This window comes from Chelonia mydas, chromosome 4, assembly GCF_015237465.2.
Source record: "Chelonia mydas isolate rCheMyd1 chromosome 4, rCheMyd1.pri.v2, whole genome shotgun sequence".
In the NCBI taxonomy this organism is placed as follows: Eukaryota; Metazoa; Chordata; order Testudines; family Cheloniidae; genus Chelonia; species Chelonia mydas.
Genome location: NC_057852.1, coordinates 106,749,307 through 106,773,236, shown reverse-complemented (window position 1 = coordinate 106,773,236; position 23,930 = coordinate 106,749,307). Strand labels below are relative to the sequence as shown.

The window sequence follows — 23,930 nt, the reverse complement described above, 5'->3', positions numbered from 1 at the left end:
ATTATACCTTGTCCTATCCTTGGCGGACATGGAGAACAATCGATCACCATCTTCTTTATAATGAGCTTCTACATATTTGAAGATAGTTGTCCCCCCCTCCCCCACCTCTCTCTGTAGACTAAATATGCCCAGTTCTTTCAACCTTTCCTCATAGGTCATGTTTTCTAAACCTCTGATCATTTTCATTACTCTCCTCTAGACTCTCTCCAGTTTACTTGTATCTTTCTTAAAGTAAGTGCCAAAACTGGATATAGTACTCCAGCTGTACCTCCCCCATCTTACATACAACACTCCTTTTTGCCTTTTTCGCCCCAGGATGACACTGTGATTCATATTCGATTTGTAATCCACTGTAACCCCTACTCTTGATCCTTTTCAGCAGTATTGTTCATCCAGCTATTCCCCAATTTGTTTTTGGCATTTGAATTTTCCTTCCTACATGTAGTATTTTGCATTTGTCTTTACTGAATTTCATCTGCCTGATATCTCTTTTTTTTTTAAATGAGATTACAAATTTGGCTGATAAAGATAATCGTGTTGATGTAATATACTTAGACTTATGTAAGGCATTTGACGTGGCACAGCACAAAAACTAGAATGCTATAAAATTAACATGCTACACATTAAATGGATTAAAACTGGCTGACAGATCTCAAAACATAATTGTAAATCACTACTGAGCAGGTGTGTTTCTAGTGGGGATTGGCTCTTGGCCCTATGCTATTTTACCATTTTTATCAATGACCTAGAAGAAAACAAACTCAAAATTGATAAAGTTTGCACATAACATAACAGAAAGAATGGAACAGTAGCAAACAAAGAAGAGGATAGGTCACGGATCTGAATCACTTGGTAAGCTGGGCACAAGCAAACAGTGTTGTTTTTAAATATGGCCAAATGTATATATTTAGAATCAAAGAATAGAGGCCATATGTATAGAATGGGGGACACTATCCTGGGAAGCAGTGACTCTGAAAAAGGACTGAGCGGTCACGGTGGATAATCAGCTGATAAAGAGGTCCCAGTGCAGCACTGTGGCCAAAAAGGCTAATGAGATCCCTGGATGTATAAACACGGTAATATCAAGTCAGAACCGAGAGGCTATTTGGCACTGGTATCCAGTTCTGGACACCAAACTTTAGGCAAGATGTGGACGAATTAGAGACAGTCCAGTGGAAAGTGTATATTAGAGAGAGTCCAGTGAAAGGTTGTGGAATCCCTGTCATTGGAGGTTTTTAAAAAACAGGTTGGACAAACACCTCTCAAGGATGGTCTAGGCTTCCTTGCTCCTAGTCAGGTCCCCTGTGCTGAGGCAGATGACTAGCCCAAAGTTTCTACGATTGGATGTTTTTCCTAACAGATATGCTCTAGCTCAAACAGGAATTAAACCTGGGAAGTTCTATAGCCTGTGTTATGCAGGAAGACAGACTAGATGATCAGGGACTAGTGGTCCTTTCTCATCTTGAAATCGATGAGTCTAAACAAAAGGTGAAATCCTGTCCACACTGAAGTCAATGGCAAAACTCCCATTGACATTGGTCAGAATTTCTGAAAAAGGAAATTTTATTCAGACTTTTCTGTGGCCTTCACAACTAAGTTACAGAAGCATATTCCCCAAGTCAAAGAACACCTTCACTTAAACATATGAGCCTAAATCCAGCCTTTGTACAAGCCAATTGACTTCAGTGGAGTTATATTAAGAGTAAATTTATTTCTGGGTTGCTCAAATTTTGAACAACTTTCTAATTAGAACTCTACTTGAAAAGTGACAGAAGGGTTTTTAAGCACATCAAGTCAAATGTCCGCATGTGGTAGTGTATTTTCCCACTGCCTACTTAGATTCTACCACAATAGCTGGACTATTTTCTTCCTCTTAGGCACAGCAAGTGGAAATTCAGTAATGGATTTAGCCCCTGGTTATGCAGGTGAGTAGTCCCATTGAACTTCATGGGACTAGTATTGTATGTAAAGTTAAGCACACATGTAAACTGTGTGCAGGATTGGGGTCTTAATCTTAGAAGGGAAGAATGGTCCAAAGGTTAAGGCACTGTCTTAGGCTGTGGGAGATCTCAGTTTAATTTCCTGCTCTGCCACAGACTTCCTGTGTGAGCTTGGTCACATCACTTAGGCCCAGTTTTCTAAAGATATTTAGGTGTTGCAGTGCCAAAATCCCAGATTTTGGCTCCTAAAGTGCCTAAATCCCCTTTGAACATTAGGCTCCTAAATCAGTTAGGCATTGCAACGCTGAGCACTAACACCTAAATACCTTTAAAGATCTGGGACTCGGCCTCTCTGTGTATCAATTCCCCATCTGTAAAATATGGAAAATAATGCTTCCTTACCTCCCACTGTTGATAAGATAAATACAATAAAGAATTGTGAAGCACTTGGAGAGTTACTGATGAAAAAACACTACATAAAAAAATAGATATTACTTACTAGTAATCTAAACATTTTGGCTAACACTGTAAAATCATTTATTTAATTTTTTGATGAAACTACAAATTTAGTTGATAAAAGGTAACTGTGTAGATGTAATGTACTTAGACTTTTGTAAGATATTTGATTAGTACCACACAACATACGGACTAAAAATTTAACATTACACAATAATCAATAAAGCACAAGTTACATGGATTTAAAACTGGCTAACTGACAGATCTCAAAAACAGTTATCAATGGGGAATCATCACTGAATGGGAGTATTTCTAGTGGGCTTCTGCAGGAATCAGTACCAGCCCTCACACTATTCAACATTTCCTTCAATGATCTGGAATTAAATATAAAAATCATTGCTGATAAAATCTGTGGATGACCCAAAATTGGCAGAGAGGTAAATAATGAGGAAAGGGCAGCCAAATAGAGATACCTGGATCTCTTCCAAAGATGGGCCCAGTCAAATAAAATGTGTTGTAATATAGCCAAATACAAAGTTATACATCTAGGAATAAGGAATACAAAATATGGCACTGTATCATGAAAAGCAGTGAGTCTGAAAAGGATTTAGGTGTCACAGTGGAAAAACTACTGAACATGACCTCCGGGTATGATGCTGTGGCAAAAAGGGTTAATGCCATCTTTCTAGAAATAGGAGAGTAGAAGTAGGGAGGTGATTTTACCTCTATATATGGCAATGGTGAGACAGATACTGGAACACTTGATGTGGTTCTCGTGTCCACATTTTAAACAGGATGTCTCAGAACTAGACAGGGCACAGAAAAAAGCTACAAAAATGATGTGTGCTGGAAAAAATAGATACTGTAAAAGGTTTAAAGATCTCCATCTGTTTAGCTTATCAGAAGGAACATTGAGAGGTGACTTGATTACAATGTATAAGTGCATTCACAGGGAGAAAATACCAGCTACTAACGAGCTCTTTAATTTAGTCAAGAAAGGCATAACCAGAACCAATGGCTGGATAATGAAGCTAGACAAATTAAATTAAAAATAAGGCACATTTTAAAAAAAATACTGGAACAAGCTACCATGGGAAGTGGTGGATTGTCCATCTCTTGATGTCTTCAGAGCAAGACTGGATGCCGTTCTGGAAGATATGCTTTAGTGAAATACAAGTTACTGGGCTCAATAAAGTAGTATCTGGGTGAAATTAAATGGCCTGCAGTGTACAGGAGGTTAGACTAGATGATCTAATCGTCCCTTCTAATCTTAAACACTATGAACAAATGGTACAGTTTTGCAAATCAAACCTATTTTAAACACCCATACTTTCTATCCTTCCATAAATATGCTAATTTCAAATATTATGGGTGTTCAACAAGTTCTTAAAAGGGCATATGGAGTTCTTTGAAGATGCTATTTCATTTACTATATATTTGACCAATTGAAGACAAAACAACTCTTACAGAGGTTATCACTTTTGGTACCTTTGGTATATCACTTCACTCAGGATGGATGCTTGCTCCTTGTTTCTCAAATTGGAATCATTCTGTTATCAAAGTCTCTCTCAAAAAACAATTATTTTTTTCTTCTGGTTGGTCAAAGATAAGGGCTTACAGGGAGCTTGATTAGTTTCACAAACAGATATAAGAGTAGCATCAGTGGAAAGATGACGAAGCTAAGGTAATCAGCACTATTAATAACTTTTTGATTCCTAATCAAATACAGCTGATTTTGCCTGCTGCTTATACACTAGTTGTATTATCATTATGTATCTTCCAGATTCTATAAGAGGATTCATTCTGATGCGTGTAAAACAACACCACAATACCCCCATAAACTTTATTATATTTGCATCTGGCTTCATCCTGAAAACCGCCTTTGGGGGGAGGGGAGGAGAGAAAGAGGTATGTTATCATGTAATTAAAAATCATGGGGGAAATCCTGGCTCCAACGAAGTGTTTTACCATTGTCTTTAGTAGGCCCAGGATTTCACCCCATATCATAATGCATACATACGCACATGTTTCCCTAATTTCATTCTCAGAAAAAGCTAAATCATTTTTGTTGAAACCTTCTCACACACACACACACAATTCAGCCCAAGGCAGATACCTGACATGGAAAATTTCAACCCTTATAGTTAAAGTTCAGCAAAGTTATAAGCAACTGAAAACATGATCTTATCATGGATAGTGCTAGACAACTTTAACTGCAGACATCACTACCAGAGCAACCTATAATAGATTGCCTTATTTATGGGATTTATGTGCCTGGCTGGCACAACAAACAGGTGTTAGATTGTGGTAATCTCTCTGCCCTTCTCAGACTGCTGACAGTCAGGTGTATTCTGTTATGGGAAAACATGAAAACCACTGCCTTCTTTGTTGCTTATTTCGGAAGTGAAATGAATCATCTCGCCTCTTTTCCAAAACTCTAGTTATGCTGCACACTCTTTGAAAAGATGCACCGTTTTTCATACAAACTCTACCAGTGGGAGCCAATCCAAGACTCTGAATGCACTCTGCTGCATGCAGGACAGTTTACCTCTGAGGAGAAAGCATCGACCATGGTATCTCAGACACATGGATTTGGTTGGCTCCACAGCAATTGTTATGCAACACTCCCTTAAAAGTCTTTTTCCAAATAAAAAATGTGACTATTTTACAAGACAACTATGTACAGTAAATAATATGATCAATCTTTTTGGTATTGTTGGTTTACACATAAACTTACAGCAGTCTTAGTCATATGGCATAGTGGCTGCTGGATGAGACTATGGTTTTGTTTCAGCATGAAGGTTTAGTGATCATTCTAAAGACACTTGTACATCTGGGGTTTTACTATGTACCACATTGTGCAGCTTTAGTGTACGCACATTGTTCTCTTGTTCCAGGATGCTCTGATTAATCGCTTTCCCTTTCATAACACACTTATTTGCAACAAGAGTAACAAAAATTTAATGAGTTGCTGCCAACTTTATTTGCATCCTTCATCATTTGTGACATTAAAGAGAAAAAGAAACACCACTGACACAGTTTTCATATAAAAGGCATCTCTTCTCCAGAATACTTGTATTGTGCTTGCTAGCAAATTTTAAAATAGATTTAAAAAGCATAAATTTCAGCCAAGATAGAAATATGCATGTTAAAAATAGAATGGAGGAAAATATATTAAACATGACAAATAATTTTCCAGAGAAGTTTTCATCAAGACATTTCTTTGAATTAGGAAACACACAACAGAAATGCAATATTAAAAGAGCAAAATGTGACAGGTGTAAAGTATACGTACACCTAGTTTTTGAAAAGGGAATATTGTCTGCTGATCAGAATGGCCAAATAATAAATTTTAAAATGTAATTTGCTGAAAAAATGAACCACTCATTTGTTAGTTTTGTCACCATTTTTAATAGTAAATTATCACTTTAAACACTTTGTTTTAATATTCTCTTCTTTTTATTTCCCAGTTCCCTTAAAAATAAGGGTGCATATTCTTTTTGTCATGGACAGGCACACCCACAAATTTCCCAATAATAATGCAGGTATTCCCTATCTGTCCAATTTCTTGCCCATGCAAATATCCTCCCTTTCTAATATATCCTCTCAGTCCCAAATAAAACAAAAAAAATAAAGGTCTATTGCATAAACCTCCCTTGGTAACACTACTTCCCAAAACATGCACACATCTGTGTTCACAGCTGGAAATAGTTCAACCATTGGTAGCCAAAGTAAGGCTCCAGTATGTTAAGGCAAGCTAGCCAAAAACTGGCTTCCCAACAATTTGAACAGCTGTTAGCCAGAGCATTTATTTATAGTAAAAAAAATGATGAGTGATAATAGCACCATGATATCTTGCAAGAACGGTCAGGAGTACATCTTGTTTGAAAGATACCATTGGTTGGGGACAGGCAATGTAAACACATAAACATGTACTTTACCTATCAAGCAGGTTATAATTCTGTCAGAACACTGATATTCAATTAATCTACCCAGTTTTTCACAATAGATTCTGCAGGGCTCTGCTTCTGGAAAAAAGTTCCTATGTAAATTATTTTTAATTTAAGTGTTATTAGCAGTGTCAGAAAAATCAATTAACAGTGGTGGCCTAACTCTCTAGGGAAAAAAAGGTCTTTCATAAATAGAAATAAGATTATGCCATTTCTTCTACTGCGTTTATTCTAAAAATGACATCAAAGAGACATGACCTCTTTTTTTTTTTTGGTTGTGACATCACACAAAGAGAAAAGTATTATTTTCACAGCTTCTTGTGTAGCTGGAGCCTCCATGCTTCTGCATATTATATGCTGTTATCACTTTCTATCCTTGCATATGAATAATTTTAATCCTTTAGCAATTAACAGCCTTTTGGACTAAAATAAAAAAAAAAAAAAAACCTTAAGCGCAACCTTACTTTTGTTTTGTTAATTAATTTGGTCAGCAGTTCATTTACTCATTGTTTTAAGAGGCTTAAATATTTAATTTTGTGTTTGTCCCATTTAAGATCCTTTTTACTTTGGCTGTGATTGTTTCCTGTCATCTTTTTTTTTTCCAAATCTGTTTACGATCCAGGTGAAGTTTCCTATCCTCTAGTATCTTTCTTGCATGGCTTTTATCATTACACATAACTTTGCATTTTTAATGTGCCACCTATTCATTCTGTTACAAGTCTCAGTTTACACATTTTTTTAAAAAGGTTCTTATTTGCATATCCATCTAATAAAGAAATAGATTAAAATTTTAAACCATTAGCAATAATCAATACTGTAAGCCAGGCTACGATTTCCTGATCTCCTCACTGTTTTCTCCACACTATTTTGGGCTTATTGCGATAGGTTCTAAGGCCAGAAGGGACCATTGTGATCATCTCGTCTGACCTCCTGTATAGCACAGGCCATGGAACATCCCGCAGGTAATTCCTAGAGTGTCTTCTTTTAGAGAAACATCCCATCTTGATTTTAAAATGGTCAGAGATGGAGAATCTACCACAACCCTTGGTAAATTGTTCCAATGGTTAATTACTATCACATTTAAAAATCTATGTCTTATTTCCAGTCTGAACTTGTCTAGCTTCGACTTCTTGCCGCTGGATCATGTTATGCTTTTTTCTGTAAGACTGAAGAGCCCATTATCAACTATTTGTTCAGCATGTAGGTAATTATAGACCGCAATCAAGTCACCCCTTAATCTTCTCTTTGCTAAAATATTACAATTATTTATACAATACTGGTGGTGTGCTAGGCAGAACTCCTCAAAGGTGTTTAGGCACTTAACTCCCTAGCCTAGCACTCCCATAGTAGTTAGGTGCCTTAATTCCTTTGAGGAACTCAGCCTTAAGAAACAGGTGGGAGACAAGATCCCCGTCCTGAAGATCCAATCATCTAAACCCCTCATCCAGCACATCACTTCAACACCTGCTCAATTTTAAACATGTGTGCAATTCTACTGACTTCATTGTCAGTACTCAAGTGTTTACTCTAAAGCACATGGCTAAGTGGTTTACTGGATCAGGGTCTAAGAAAACAAAGTGCAAAGAGAGGTAAGGGTGAGATATAATGAGAGTATGAATGTACCGTCAACATTTAGCATACATCACTTAATGCCATAACTTCTTGTTTGAAGCTTTTTAAAAAATATACAGTATTTATTTCTGTCTTTGGGGTGAGTTTTACAGGTCTCTTATTTTTCTGAGTTTTCAAATTCTTTAGAGCAGGGACCCATGTGTAACTATGAAGCAACGTATGTGTTTATGGAATATTAGCTAACTATCCCTTCAGCAATTATTTATTTCAATAAACAGAAAATGTAATAATAATTCAACAGGTGTCCAGCCTGAACTCTGGGTGTCCTAATAACAATTAAGATTACAACCCCATTGGTATCATTTATATAAACTTTCACCCCCAAAAACAAGAAAGAAATATGGGCCTTGCAGTGTGTCCAGAAGACTTAAAAATCCAGACTTTACAGACAAAGAAGAAAAGCAAATTCCATCTGAGAGACCTTCACACCCAACACATCCATTTACAAAGCTCAAGATGCCCCATCCTGGTAATCCGCCTTTCTCAGAATGCCATGCAGCCACCTACTGGGTAACCAGGCCCCAAACCCTTTATGGCTTTAAGTTTAAACACAGCACCTTGGATTGTATGTTGCACTATTCCCATTTTGTCAGTTTTTTTAATCCTAATTTTTTTTTTTTAAATGGAGCAGTTCAGATTTAGGGAATATACAGGGGGGAAGGTGAGGGAAAGGAAGGTAGCTTTAGTCTTTTCAAGGAAAGGATTATTTTGTTTATTTGTAATACAGTAGCAAGATCAGTGTGCTAGAGGCTGTACTTTAACATACAGCATATTCCTGAGGGAATTCTGTACCAAAAAACTAAAAATTCTACACCAAAAAAAATAAATTCTGCATATTTTATTTGTCAATAAGTAAATGTGGAGGCTCCAGCATGGCAGTGGGGAGCACAGGCCACTGGCTGCACGGAGGTGAGAGATCACCCTGCAGACCTCCAATCCCGGACACGGACTTGGTGATGAGGCTGCACCCGACCCTCACAAAGCACATGGGCCAGGCCTGCCCCAGAAACACCCCGGGGCCCTGCTCCTCCATGCCAGGCGCACCAAAATAGCAAGCAAGAGGGACAGAGTCTCGTACACACACACCTAGCCCTGGCCTCCAATCTAGGTGTGGAGTAAGCAGGCTCAGCCTGGCAGGATCCAAGTGTGGAGAGGCTTAGTGTGGGGGGATCCAGGTGTGGGGCAAGAGAATTCTATGTGGGGCAATCTGGGTCCAGGTGGCTTGGTAGAAGGTACTGGTATATGTATGGGTATGGGTGGAGGGGAGGATCGGATGCACAGAGGTTTGTTGGGGGGTTCTGGGTGTGTAGGATAAGGTTCAGCGGGGGGGTCTGGGTGCTGGGGGAATGGGGAGTCCACGTGCAGGGGGCTCATTGGGGTGTTTCAGGTGCAGGGAATGGGGCTCGTCAGGGTGGGAGTTAGACTGCAGGAGGCTTAGCAGGGATGGTCTGGATGCACAGATGGGGGGTTTAAAATGTAGGGGCAGGGGCTTGGTGGGGGTCCAGATATAAAAGGGGTGGGGTGAGGTGAGGTGAGGTGAGGGCTCAGTGGGAGGGTTCTGAATGCACAGGTTTTGGGCACACAAGGGAGAAACTCCCCATATAGTGACCCCTCCTCCCACAGCTGAGGAACGATGGGGGAAGAAAGCGAGTGAGCGATGCACTGCGGGGGGAGGTTTCTGGAGGTGGGTCTGTCCCAGCCCCGCCCGCCTCTTGCAGGGGAAGAAGTCCCATCCTCCCCCAACCACAGCCCAGCCGGGACTAGCAGCTGAGCCCACCCAGGATAGGAGCCACCAGCAGGAGTGTCCCCAACCTCGCGGTGATTTACCTCTCCGCCGGCTGCTCCAGACACCCAAAATGACATGCCCACACTGCTGGGGAGAGTGGTGTGACTGTTCTTGCGGCTTCCCTTTGCTTTCCCATCAGAAAGTCATTTTTCTGCAGGCAAGCAAATAAATCTGCAGGGGACGTGAATTCTGTTTGCATGCAGCAGCACAGAATTCCCCCAGGAGTAACAGTAAAAAAAGAAGAGTGCCACCCTTGAATAATTTACAATCTAAAAGGGCAAATGACAGATGATGGGTTTGGTACTGAGATGCAACATAAGTTTTAGTTAAGGTGATAGCTGATACATGTCTAGTTTGCGCCATAGTTTCTTAAATGTAAAAAAATAAGCAAAAACTTACTGACTCATTTGTTTTAATCACCATGTAGAAAAAAGTCTTGAAAAAGAGGTTATTAGCCATGTGGACCAACTCAGGAAGAGTATCTAAGCATAGGGTAAAGTGCGGAAAGAGCATCCAGATGGCTCCGAGGCTTTATCTACACTACAGGGGAAATTCAATCTAAGCTATGCAATTTGAGTTACTATAAATAGTGTAACTCAAATGGACGTAGCTTAGATCTACATACCACAGAGTCCACACTACGTGATGTTGACGGGACACGCTCTCCTGTTGACTCCCCCTACTCTTCTTGATCCGGTGGTGTACAGGAGTCGACGGGAGAGCGATCTGTGGTCAATTTAGCAGATCTTCACTAGACCCGCTAAATCTACCATCATTGCTTGTCAATTCCCCAGTAAGTGTAGACAAGCTCTGAGAAAAGCAATCAAAAAGGACACCAAGTCTGGCATCACTAGCAGAATGGAAGGTGTGGTGGCAAGAAACAAGGTTACAGAAACAGAGAGGCCAAATTATACAAGGGCTCAAATAGAAAGATAAGTTTAAACTTGATGCACTAGAGAAGGACTCAGAGGATGGATTTAAAAAGGGGGGAGGGGCGGACAAATCAGTAAGACAGGAAAGTTATCTTAGCAGCTATATTTATATCAGCTAGATGAATGTGAGGTGGATGTCAGGGAAACCAGAGAGGAGGAAGATGGAGAAATCAAGATGAGAAATGGTGAAGGCCTGGCAAGAGTTTTATTTAGTCAGAAAGAAATTCCAGATATTAGAATGCTGAGGAGAAAGAAGTGCCAAGAGATGTGGCAAGGAAGGAGCTGAAGATGAAAGATGAAAATGAGACAGATGAAGTAAAGTATTGGTCTCTATTTAGTGGAGAAGGAAAGCTATCAACAGATCACATCAAGCAGGCTGAGGTATTTAATGCCTATTTTGCTTCAGTCTTCACTAAAAAGTTTAAATTAATATTAACAAGGAACACAATCCAGAATAGGGAAAGAAAAGTTGGAGGTATTCAAGTCAGCAGAGCCTGACAAAATTCACCCTAGGATATTTAAGGAACTAGCTGAATCGATCTTGGAAACATTAGCGATTATCTTCAAAAACTAATGGAGGAAGGGTGAGATCCCAGAGGACTGGAGAAGAGCAAACCATCTTAAAAAGAGCAACAAAGAGGGCCCGGAGAATTGTAGACCAGTCAGCCTAACTTTGATACCTGTAAAAATACCGGAACAAATTGTTAAACAATCAGTTTGTAAGCACCCAGACAATAATGGGGTAATAAGTAATAGCCAACATGGATTTGTCACGAACAAATCATGCCATACCAACCTAATTTCCTTCTTTGACAGAGTTACTGGCCTAGAGGATGTGGGGGGACGCTGTAGACATGATAGATCTTGATTTTAGTAAGGCTTTTGATGTCCCATATTAAATTCTCATAAGCAAACTATGGAAACATGGTCTAGATGATACTACTGTAAGGTGAATGCATAACTGGTTGAAAGGCTGTACTCATACAGTAGTTATTAATGGTCCACTGTCAAAATGGAAAGACATTATCTGGTGCGGCCCCAAAGGGGTCTCTCCTGGGTCTGGTAGTGTAACAAGAGAACTGAATTTTAGTGAACTGCAGCCATTTTGTATATCCAGCCACTATTCACTGAAAACCAAACACCACATAGTTAGGAAAAATTGTTAGGCCCTTCATAGGCAAGACCAAACAGCTGCATGATTGCAGTTTTGCTAATCAGAATGGGAGGATGGGACAGAGAGTTAACGTACCATGAGAATGGAAGGGAGCGTGTGACCTTGGCTGACCTTGGACCTAAGTGCCCCTGATAATCAAGTTTTATTGTTGTTATGACTAGAAATGCTTTGCTGATAAAGGATAATGAGCAATTCGCTGAAGCTAGGTGACCCACTAGGGGTTACTATGAGTTATGTGCTTTGTCTGAGCTAGCTATATAAGTAAAAGAGTACACCTTGGAGCAGTGTGGGGCAGCTTTTCTTTGAGCAGAGACTGACATCCTCCCCCCAGCAGCTGGACGGAAGGAGTGCTCCCTGGAAGCCCAGTAGTTGCCCACTCAAAACTATGTTAGACTTTGGGTAACTATGCTTGGGGTGCTCTAGAACTACTGCGTGGGTGTGTGCGCGCGCACGCTTGAGACTCAATAAAGAAGGAGCTTTGGGTTAAAGCATTCTTGTTTGTACTAATCATTTATCAGATGGAGGAGCTGTGTCCCCACTGATTTATTCCTGACACCTCCTGAAGAAAACAAAGTTAAGTTACCACAGTTTTGGGTTCTGAAAACCCTGAACAACAGCACTATTGAACATTTTCATTGTTGACTTGGATAATGGAGTGGAGAGTATGATTATAAAATCTGCAGATGACACCAAGATGGGAGGGATTGCTAGCACTTTGGATGACAGGGTTAGGATTCAATATGACCTTGACAATTTCTGAAATCAACAAGATGAAATTCAATAAAGACAAGTGCCTAGCACTACACTTAGGAAGGAAAAATCAAATGCATGAATACAAAAAGAGAAATAACTGGCTAGGCAGTAGTACTGCAGAAAAGGAACTGGGGGTTACAGTGGATCACAAATTATATATAAGCCAACAACATGATGCAGTTGTGAGAAAGGCTAATACCATTCTGAGGTACATTAACAGAAACGTTGCATGTAAGACACAGTAACTAATTGTCCTGCTCTACTCTGCATTGGTCAGGCCGCAGCTGGAGTAATGCGTTTTAGGCACAATGCTTTAGGAAAGATGTGGACAAACTGGAAAGAGTCCATAGGAGAACAAAAAAAAAAAATGATAAAGGGTATAGAAAACCTGACCTATAAGGAAAGGTTAAAACCACTGGTAATATGTTTAGTCTTGAGAAAAGAAGACTAAGGGGGGGTGGGATACCTGTTGTAGTCTTCTAATACGTTACAGGCTCTTATAAGGAGGATGGTAATCAATTGTTCTCCACGTCCACTGAAGGTAGTACAAGAATTAATTGGCTTAAATTGCAGTAAGGGAGATTTAGGTTAAATATTAGGAAAAACTACCAAGGGAGGTTGTGGAATCTCCATCACTGGAAGTTTTTAAGAACAGGTTAGACAAACACCTTCAGGGATGATCTAGCTATACTTGGTCCTGCCTCAGCACCAGGGGCTGGACTAGATGACCTCTCATGGTCCCTTCCAGCCAGCTATGATCCTCAGGTTATGGTCCTACATGACATGGAAGGGGTGTTTTTGTCACAAGTGACACAGAATGGGTGGGAATGGTGAGGGTTTCTGAGGAAAAGTAAGTTTATTTTGGCCAATGCATTGATCTTTTGCCAAGAATTAACCACTCAAATGTATAAACAAACAAGAATAGGATTTAGCAATTGACTAAGGAAATGGCACTTCATTGTGAGACCCAAATGAAAATAAGCACAATACAGTGACTAAGGACTGTTCCACAAAAGGAATATTGTTATTACGAGGCATATAGTACGTATTGCCATGACAGCATCTACCAGTTCAATGGTGTATTCTCTTGTGTGGATCTTCTCCCCTCCTCTCCTACTCTTCCCCATCCCTGCTGCATATAGAGCCTGATATAAAGCCCCCTGAAGCCAATGAAGAATCTCCGATCAGCTTCACTGGAGTTTGGATCAGGCCCATAGTACACACACTTCACTTCTCCCTCCTGAAGAGTATGAATCCTTGTCTACCAACTTTAACGCATCACAAAGCTTGCTGATAATTAGGATCTGTGCAAAGTGCAGCTCAGTATTTCCCTATTTTGAAATGGATATATGGGTAAATAACTATGCAATCAGCTTGTAACACTGAGGCAAACTGCAGTTTTCAAAATGCAGATATTATGTATAGGTGTGTATTTTGTGAGGGGGAGGGTCACAGCCTCCTGTGAACAATTACTAAATTGTCAACGGAATTAATTAGTTTTTTTATTTTAAAAAGTTATTGATTTGTTACAATAACCAGCTACTACTATCACTTTGTATGTGGAGATTTGTAAACTACTTCCATTTGAGAAGTAATTGATTCCATTTTTATCATTTGCACAAGTTTATGTGGTTGTTGTCATCCAAAGAGCTCATAACATCTATTTACTGCAAATTATAGTTCTTCATTCAAAAGCTGTATTGGAAAACAAAATGCTAGTTTATGCTGTAAATGGAAGTACAGAACCTTAATCACTCATTGTTAACATTAGGAACTCATTTTATTCTTTGCAAGAACAATTTAATTAAAACTGTGGAGAATTTGTGTGTGTGTAAAAGTACCAAAGTTTCAAACATATTCACACTATATGACAGGTGATGAAATGAACTTCTTCTCTTCATGCTGACATGAACCAGACTGTTTTGGGAGCGAATGGAGGTCTTATGATTAAAGCACAGGACTGCGAGTCAGGAGACTTTGTTTCTATTCTTGGTTCTCCAACAGATTTCCCATATATGCACTTGCACAAGACACTTAGGCTCAAGTTTTCAAGTGTCTACAGGTGCCTAAACTGCAGCATATGGAGTGTGATTTTCAGACATGCCGATCACCTGCAGCTCCCAGTGACTTCAAATGGAGCCACAAATACACAGCATCTCCTCCAAAAATAAGACCCACAGAGTCTCAAGTTAGGCACCCAAAACCAGTGACCACTTTTGAAAATATTGCCCTTAATAGGCCTGCACTTCAGTTTCATCTACAAAATGGAGATAATAATACTTACTTACCCCAACAATGTGCCCCTGAAACTTAATCAATGTTTATAAATAGCACTGGGATTCTTAGGTACAGAGCACTTTAAAAGTATGGATTTTCCCTTCCTTTTCAGCAATTTTACAGCACTAAAATTTCAAATCTATGAAGAGATTTGCTCACAAAGCAAAGAGAATCATAAGATGGAACCAAAAAAAAAAAAAGATATTAGAAATGTGCACCTGCTTTTCCACATTTCATTTAGCCTCTACACTTAAATTTAGGTCAGGTTTTCTGCTATGTATGTCCGTTGTGCTGGTATCCCTCAGTGATACCTTCTGGTCATGGCGAGACTCACCCTATCTCAGGCATCCACACTGCCTCAGGAAAAAAATATTACAAAACCCATTAGCTTTTGGTAAGTCAGGTCAGATGATTATAATCTAAATGATAAAGATCAGGTAATATTTTCAAAAAATGTGTACACATTTCTCAGTAAGACTCCATCTATAAATGAGGATCTCAAAGCTTAAGGTACATAAATAAACCCTTCTGCAGGGGTTAGAACTATCAGCTCATTTTTGGACATCTGTATAAAAAGAAATATTAAGATATAGTTATGGTCTCAAAAAATGAAAATCCTCTCGGGTGACCCAAAAAAAACCACGTCACACTGCCTCATATAGTAAATCATTTTACTGTTGCCCTTTTATATTTAATACCCTTCTGCAGTACACATTTATCTCTACACTAGCAAAGTGTACTCATTGATTTCCTATGGACTCTCTGGAAGAAGGTTCTGCTTCCCTGATGATGAGTACAAAGGGTGGATGACCCCATTCTCATTCCAATGCAAACCCTGCACTTTTACACAGGACAATCTTTAAATCCAAGATTAACACTTTTTAAATTTTAAACATCACAAAGCCCATCTTTGTTAGTAACAGATTAGGCTATGTACAACTTTTTTTATTAAGCAAAAAACCTAAACTTTGGATCTAATCTATCAGACATTGTCTTTTTAATCTCCAGAAACCTTGGGACAAATTTTGCTTAGATTACAACTGAAAATAAATGATAGTATCAATCCAGTGTTTTACAGACTTCTGAAAAAACAACACAAAACGTATCACAATTCACAGTCTTTTTTTCATAATAAAAAGTCCCAGTCCACAAAAACCTAAGACACCTTGTTGGCAGGGCAATCTGAGAAAATCTGTACAGCATCTCACTCAACACTTGGTTACCTCATATACACATATAGTACATATTGGCAGTATGCACAAATACTTACACAGAAATTTCTAAAACTGCAGAAACTCTAAAGTCTGGGGATCAGACCAAAAAGGCCAGAAATACTGAAAGCAGCGCTGACTCAAAGGTATGACTTGACTGAGGGGGGTCAAACGCAAGCTGAGCCATTGGAGTTACTCTTAACATAGGAAGGAGGAAATGCATAGAGCAAAGTATTAAATTCAGTCCAACACACAGGAAGTATTGACTGGATTGTTTTTCCTTGGCTATTCCATATTCAGAAACACACAAAGCCAAGCCACAAAACCAGCTCTCAGCTCAAGCTTTCAACTACTTACCTATATTCACTGACTGCTTTCAGTGGAAGGGTTTATACAAAATATTACCAGGTTTAAAAATAGTACAAAGAGGAAGGGGGGCCTAGCTAACAAGCATACAGCTTAGAGTTCCAACGGGAATCAGTGCCTGCTGCCTGATGAGATAGTATATAAGGGAGAGCACTCCCTCAAAACATCACAGTTTTGTATTTCCACTACAGGAATTTTCTTGAAGATGAAAGACCAGGTTTAAGCCCGCAATTATAGTTTTAAGTTTTTACAGTTCCTTTCCTTTCAAAGGATCCTAAAGCACCTCACATCACTACATAGATTCAACACCACTGCAATGCAGCCACTTCTGGGGTGGACAGCAGCAGCTAACCAGTGCACAGAACATTAATCAACAGCGAGGGGAAGGAGAAATTATGGACACCACCACTATGTTAGACCTTTGCTCTGAGAAAACCCATAGCTTTTTTGGTAGGGGTGAGGTAAGCAGAGGTAATGGTTAATTTTTCATGACTATTAAATAAGATGAAAAAGAGAATTCCAGTTCGCCAGTTAGTCTCACTTCGTTTCTGTTGGACAAATGTCCATAAAATCACCACCAGAACTGCCAGTTTTGTTGACAGTCTCAGAGAAGTCAAAGAATTAATCAACCTAAAGACAATTGGTTCCTTCACTTCACAGGGGGAAGCTTGTGCCATCCTGTAAGTAGAGAATTTCAGTCTCCAAGGTTGGCAATCCGAACTCTGAATCCTACTAAAACTTTAGCACATAGGTGTTATTTTTAGAGTTCTCTTTAATAATGCAAAATATGGCAAGCATCACTACAACAGACCTTCATTTTCATGCAGAGTGCCTTGGAACTGGATTCAAAATAGATTTCTTGGTACAGTCTCCAAATTTAAATTTTCCAGGTATGGCTTCCCTGATGTTTTTCAGTTTTATATAAAAAACAAAAAGTTATTTCTAGGAACATTACCAACAAATCACCCCTCCACAGCCAATGCTAAAAGATGAACTGCAATGATATATTGAAAATGCAAAAAATTAAAACTCGTAAACCTAAGGTTTAAGTCATAGAGTAACTGTCCTACTTCTGATTTTAAAATTGCTAGTTTTTATATGGTGTTTGCAGGAGAATTCACTTTATTCTCCTTCATTTGGTTGTTTATATTGAGAAGTGTTATTCTGATTACATTTAATTTTATTAAAAACATGGCCTGTGATGCCAGGAAGAAATCTCCTTAGTGAGGTATGGTTGAACTGCTATTGATATTGTACAAAGGATCCTTTTACATGGTACTAGATGCTGGGAGTGCATCATATTGATTTAGGAATAAAAAGCTATTTTTTCAAGTAGAGTCAACCCTTCCTTTCATAAGCACTTTGTAATGCTTTAAAGTTTGAGGGCTTGTTTTTTTAAAGAATTGAAGTGGGTAAACAAAACAAATTAGATTTGAGCAATGTTGCTATATTTAGTGAGAAGAAATGGTTTGTAAGCTTTTTTGGCTGCAGTTCAGATTAAAAAAACCATTAATATGTCTGGCTCAGAAATTTAGACCAAGGCTACTTTTTAAGTGTTAAAAAACATATACAAACGGATTCTCAGCAATACTGTATTAATTTTCTGATTATGTATCAGCAGTGAGCATCCTATTGTTAATTTTCATTTGGGTGAATCTGATTGTTGTAAATGCTAACATGAGACGTATAAGATAACAGAAGGGACTCATGAACACCAAAACCGGTATGTATCTTAAATTCTTCATGGATTAGCCCTTGGAAAATCTTGGTGTGCCCATCTATTCTTGTTGCACTGCTGTATAGTGATTATACCTTCTACTTCTAAACTCCCTCCCTAATCATGCATATTTAATTCAAGTTTGTGTACTATAACTTAGAGTTTATATAGTCCTACTAAAAATAGATGAGCAGCATCCCACATTTTCTTCTGTTTTCCCCTTAGATACAATACAACACTGGTCTCCAAAAGAAAGCAACTATAGATTTGTCAGTAATTCACCCTAGTTTTCATTGCAGTTTGGTCATACTTGAAAAAAAATGCATAAAAGAATCTAGCATTTAACACTGCTGTCCTTTTATGGAAATACATTTCACTATAGAGTGGAACTAACTTTATCTAAATGAACTGGTTTAGACCTGATTTTATTGTCTGCGTCCTTCTTAGCAATTTCCCCCCTCCTTTGGTTTCCAAGGAGCTTTCCTTTCACTGCTTGCTTTCAACCAGGCATAAACCCTTGTTAGATTACACTAAATGGTGTGGATTCATATAATGGGAGCAAATAATACATTGTGCATTATATAAACACACTCGCAGCGGCGGTCCTGCCTTTTAGGGCTAGTGCAAGGCGCAGCTGGTTGGTGGGGATCACACAGCAACTTATCATGCTTTAGCTGCCCTTGCCTAGTTGGCCGCGCTGCGCCGCCGGAGACCCAAGCTTTGGCATGCGGACAGTCCTTGGTTCGATGCTTCCAACAAGGGGCTGGCCTGGAAACCGGGGCTCGCTCAGTCTGACTCACGCGGCCGATGCCCCGCGGGTCTGGTGGTTCCGCGCGCACACAGACACGAAACGCCGCCAGGCTTCGCCTGTCCCTGAGCACAGCACAGGGTGAGGGGGCTCCTGCCGATTACTCCAACAAGCCTCCGACCCCCAAGGGTCAACAGAGGCAAGGCTCCCTTGGTCCCTGGTCGCCCCAATGCAGCCCCGCGTGCTCATGCCCGGAGCAGGCTGGCCAAGCGTTCGCTCCCGTCTAGCCCCAACCAGGTGCCTTCCAAGTTGGGGCTGAGAAATATCTGCTCCCACCCTGAGACCCGGGCAGTTCGCTGTGCACTCGGCGGCTCAAGCGCAGCGGGCAGGGCTCCCGAGCGCCCGCCGGCTCCGGGCGCTCGGGCTGGCTGCGGCGGCCGCCGGAGGAGGAGCCCGGCCGCCGGCTCTCCGGGCTGTGACCTCCCGCAGGCAGCGAGCCGCGTGCGGCGCCTGGAGCCCTGGCTGCGAGGGGGGTAACCTTAAACCGGCAGCGGCTCGTTCCGGGAGCTCAGTTTCCTGGAAACCGGCCCTGTGGGCCGCACGTTTTTCCATGAGCTCAGCACAGCTCTGCCCCCAGCAGGGCGGGAGCCACGCAGGCGAGCCTCCCCCGAGCCCCTCCGCCACCTGACACGCACACACACACCCCGCAGCGCAGCTCCCCTGCTCCCCCGCCCCGCGGCCGGGCTGGGAGAGCTTCCTCTCCCTCCCTCCTTCCCCGGGCGCTGCTGTCTCGCCCGCTCCGTGGTGCGGTTCACCTGCCCGGGGAGCCTGGACATCCACGGCTCAACTTTTCCCACCGCCGCCCAGGAGAAACCCGTTCCCTTCCCCACCGCACGCGCGTCGCCTGTGGACTTCCGCCAGGCCGGCAGCGGGGGCAGCAGACGACAACCGTTATTTAATTGAAGACCTTCGGGAGGCTCCCAGAATAGCTCTTGACAACCTCAGACTGGGATTTTTTTTTTTTTTTACCCTTCCTCCTCCTCGCTGTTTTTCAGCTGGCCGCGCACCCTCCCAGCCTACACCTCCTTGCAAAGCCACTGGCTGGGAGACTGAGGGGTTCCTTGGGATGCACGGGGTGCATTGCACAGTCATCAAAGTTAAGTGGTGGTGGGGAGCTCTGAAGCAGGGAGGAACGATCGGGACTATTCCCATCCAGACAGGGTCAGTAATTAGGGCATGTGATGCCTATTCAGCCATTTTGGGGGGGCTTCCAAGCACCTTAGGAACTAGCACGGTTATCCCCCCAAATACTCACATCCCCCCCCGCACCCCTCAGTGCAAGGCGAAAGGAAGAGCGCAGCCAAGGTGGGACTTGGGAAGGCTTCGCTTGAGTTGTCTTGTTGTGAGTTGTTTCTGGGTAACGCACCGCTCTCCACACAGCGCCAGCACCCGCTCCTAATTCTCCTCCTCCTGCTGCTGCTCCTCGGTCCTCCCAAGAGGGGCTTGGGGGAAGCGGAGATCAGGCACATTCCACGTCTCAAAAGCTCCTTCTCTGTCATTTTTGCACTATCCTCCCCTTTTGAATACAAACCCACACCCAGGGCAAAACCACTTCGCCCCCCTCCCCACCTCGGCGTCCCCTGGGGCGCTAAGGGGGTGCAGAGGAGCGCGCGTGGCCGCTCAGCCACCTCTTACCTGGTTGTAGGAGCTTTCCCAGGAGGAGGTGTAGTTGTAGAAGAAGGAAGAGAAGAAGGCATCTTCTGACAGCCCGCAGCCAGCCATCCCCCGGGTGCAAAGCCTCTTCGGCCAGGCACAGCAGCCTTTGCAAACTCTTGCTTCTTGGTTGATCGCTGCTGCTCCTGGCGCTGCCACCCCGGCGTGTGCCTAGAGCTTTGCCCTGGCGGCGGCTCACAAGGCGTGTGCGTGGGAGGGGGGGGGAGAGACTGGATGGAGAAGAGAGGGGATGTGTGTATGCGCGCGTCTGGTTGTAGAAGCACTGAGGAGCCAAAGCCGGAGTCACGTGTACGCGCTCACTCCGCCGCCGCCGCCGCTGCTGCTGGGGACGGGCTGTGGCTACAGCCCCTGGTACTAAATCACCAGCGCCAGGTGACCTTTCCGTCCCCACCCACCCCAATTTCCTCCCCGGCACCGCGGGCTGCGCAAGGAAACAAGAGGGCGCTCGCTTGCAGAACCTGCTGCTGCACCAAAGCAAAAAAAAAAACAAAAAAACGGGTAAGTGAAGTGGGGATGAGGCTCCTGCGTTCCCCCCACCCCAAGATCTGAGGTGCAGGCTCCTACCACAGGCGTCGTCTTCCCCAAGTGCGTTTAAACGCGCCCTTTGGCTGCAATTGATTGAGTCAGTTGGCAGCGTGAAACAATTACACGCCGCCAATTTTACTCCCCGCCTTCGGGATTTATGCAAATCAATACAAAAAAGTTCATTTTTAGTTTCCAGACTATAATCAAGCAAAATCTACATTCTTTAAAAAGATAATCTATGCGTGCATGTGCACAGAGGCCATTTCTCCTCTCCCTCATACTAAATAAATAAATCAGGTCTCAGTTTAGCTCTCCAGCCGCATGAGCCTCCACAGTAAATGGGATGATATTTGAAGTAGTCCTGTGCATAAAGTCTATTGCAGCATGTTATAAGGAAGCTTTTCCCAGCCCCTGAAGCCTCATGGGAATCTTGGAAAAACAGTTAAAAAGTGTGTTATATCATTTTTCTCTTTCTTCTCACACACTAATCTTTCAAAGGGATGTGTATAAAATTTGTTTCTCAAAAGGGGTCAAGAACTTAAACTTTAAAAAAAAAAAAATCAAATAATTAAGTAGCTGCAGAAGTTACTTTTCATGTGACTTCATTTTGTGCTTTTCCTATTTTTTTAAATGTTTCTCACTCTGGGTTATATGAAAGCCCCCTAAAGTCAACAATGAACATTTTCTAATTACAGGTTTCAGAGTAGCAGCCATGTTAGTCTGTATCCCCAAAATGAAAAGAAATTTGTTACTCTCTAAGGTGCCACAAGTTATTTGAGCCTAAGCTTTCGTGGGCTACTTCATATCCAATGAAGTGGGCTGTAGCCCACAAAAGCTTATACTCAAATAAATTTGTTAGTCTCTAAGGTGCCACACGTACTCCTGTTCATTTTCTGATCAGAAAGAGGAAATAATAGAATTGACTATACATAAGCTGCTGTCAAATGAACAAAGTAAAGATGAATAAAAAAACTTTGTTACAGTCACTTAGGTGTTTGTCACAATAGTAAAGACAATATCAGACAACTAAGATGATCGTTTAGTACAGGGGTTCTCAAACTGGGGGTTGGGACCCCTCAGTGCGGTCACGAGATGTCAGCCTCCACCCCAAACCCCGCTTTGCCTCCAGCATTTATAATGGTGTTATAAATAAAAAAACACTTTTTTATATATTTAAGAGAGGTTGCACTCAGAGGCTTGCTGTGTGAAAGGGGTCACCAGTACAAAAGTTCGAGAATCACCACTTTAGTAGTTCACCAGCACCATTTGTATACTCCACACCTGAGAACACAATGCTCTGACAATATGAACATCTTCCACATCAACCAAATTTAATGTCACAAATAGCCACTGATGAATTCAGATGGGCAGCACACAGCAGAGGTAGATATATTCTTGAGAAACAAAGATTGCCTTTCATAAAAAAGCCTTAAGCAACAACAAACGGGAAGAAAAATACAGAAAAGTTGGTTTCTAAATGTTTTCCATGAAAAGTTAACTTTTTTTAAAAATGTGTACTTGAACCACTCCAAATCTTCTGAAGAACTTTTGCTCTCTGAATAATGAATTATACAGAATGGGACATAAATAGAATAAGAAACTCAAATGTATTGAAGAGATTCCAGGATGTGGACAGTGTCTTGGACTTTTGAATCAACCACTTAAAACAAAAAGTGTGCAAGGCCAGGCTCTCTCTTTGATGGCCCTCAAGCTCCTCATGCCTACTGGTTCTCCAGATTCCAAGAAGCAGCAGTCCCTTGGTAGTATCATAGAATCATAGAATATTAGGGTTGGAAGGGACCTCTGGAGGTCATCTAGTCCAACCCCCTGCTCAAAGCAGGACCAATCCCGAACTAAATCATCCCAGACAGGGCTTTGTCAAGCCTGACCTTAAAAATTTCTAAGGAAGGAGATTCCATCACCTCCGTAGGTAACGCATTCCAGTGTTTCACCACTCTCCTAGTGAAAAAGTTTTTCCTAATATCCAACCTAAACCTCCTGCACTACAACTTGAGACCATTACTCCTCGTTCTGTCATCTGCTACCACTGAGAACGGTCTAGATCCATCCTCTTTGGAACCCCCTTTCAGGTAGTTGAAAGCAGCTCATTCTTCTCTTCCACAGATGAAACAATCCCAGTTCCCTCAGCCTCTCCTCATAAGTCAGGTGTTCCAGTCCCCTAATCATTTTTGTTGGCCTCTGCTGGACATTTTCCAATTTTTCCACATCCTTCTTGTAGTGTGGGGCCCAAAACTGGACACAGTACTCCAGATGAGGCCTTACCAGTGTCGAATAGAGGGGAACGATCACGTCTCTCAATCTGCTGGCAATGCCCCTACATATACAGCCCAAAATGCCATTGGCCTTCTTGGCAACAACGGCACACTGTTGACTCATATCCAGCTTCTCGTCCACTGTAACCCCTAGGTCCTTTTCTGCAGAACTGCTGCCTAGCAATTCGGTCCCTAGTCTGTAGCGGTGCATGAGATTCTTCTGTCCTAAGTGGAGGACTCTGCACTTGTCCTTGTTGAACCTCACCAGATTTCTTTTGGCCCAATCCTCTAATTGGTCTAGGTCCCTCTGTATCCGACTCCTAACCCTCCAGCGTATCTACCTCTCCTCCCAGTTTAGTGTCATCTGCAAACTTGCTGAGAGTGCAATCGACACCATCCTCCAGATCATTTATGAAGATATTGAACAAAACCGGCCCCAGGACCAACCCTTGGGGC

General features: G+C 41.7%; 1 protein-coding gene across 1 annotated transcript in view; it reads right to left on the bottom strand.

The window, feature by feature from the left end:
- The window catches only part of PPARGC1A (PPARG coactivator 1 alpha), a 476,597-nt gene extending 454,988 nt beyond the window's left edge, over positions 1-21,609 (bottom strand). Inside the window, exon 1 of the mRNA XM_043544575.1 lies at positions 20,638-21,609. Within this exon, the coding sequence (XP_043400510.1) occupies positions 20,638-20,724 (87 nt within the window). The 5' untranslated portion in view covers positions 20,725-21,609. The remainder of the gene's footprint in view (positions 1-20,637) is intronic.
- Between the last annotated feature and the right edge of the window lie 2,321 nt (positions 21,610-23,930).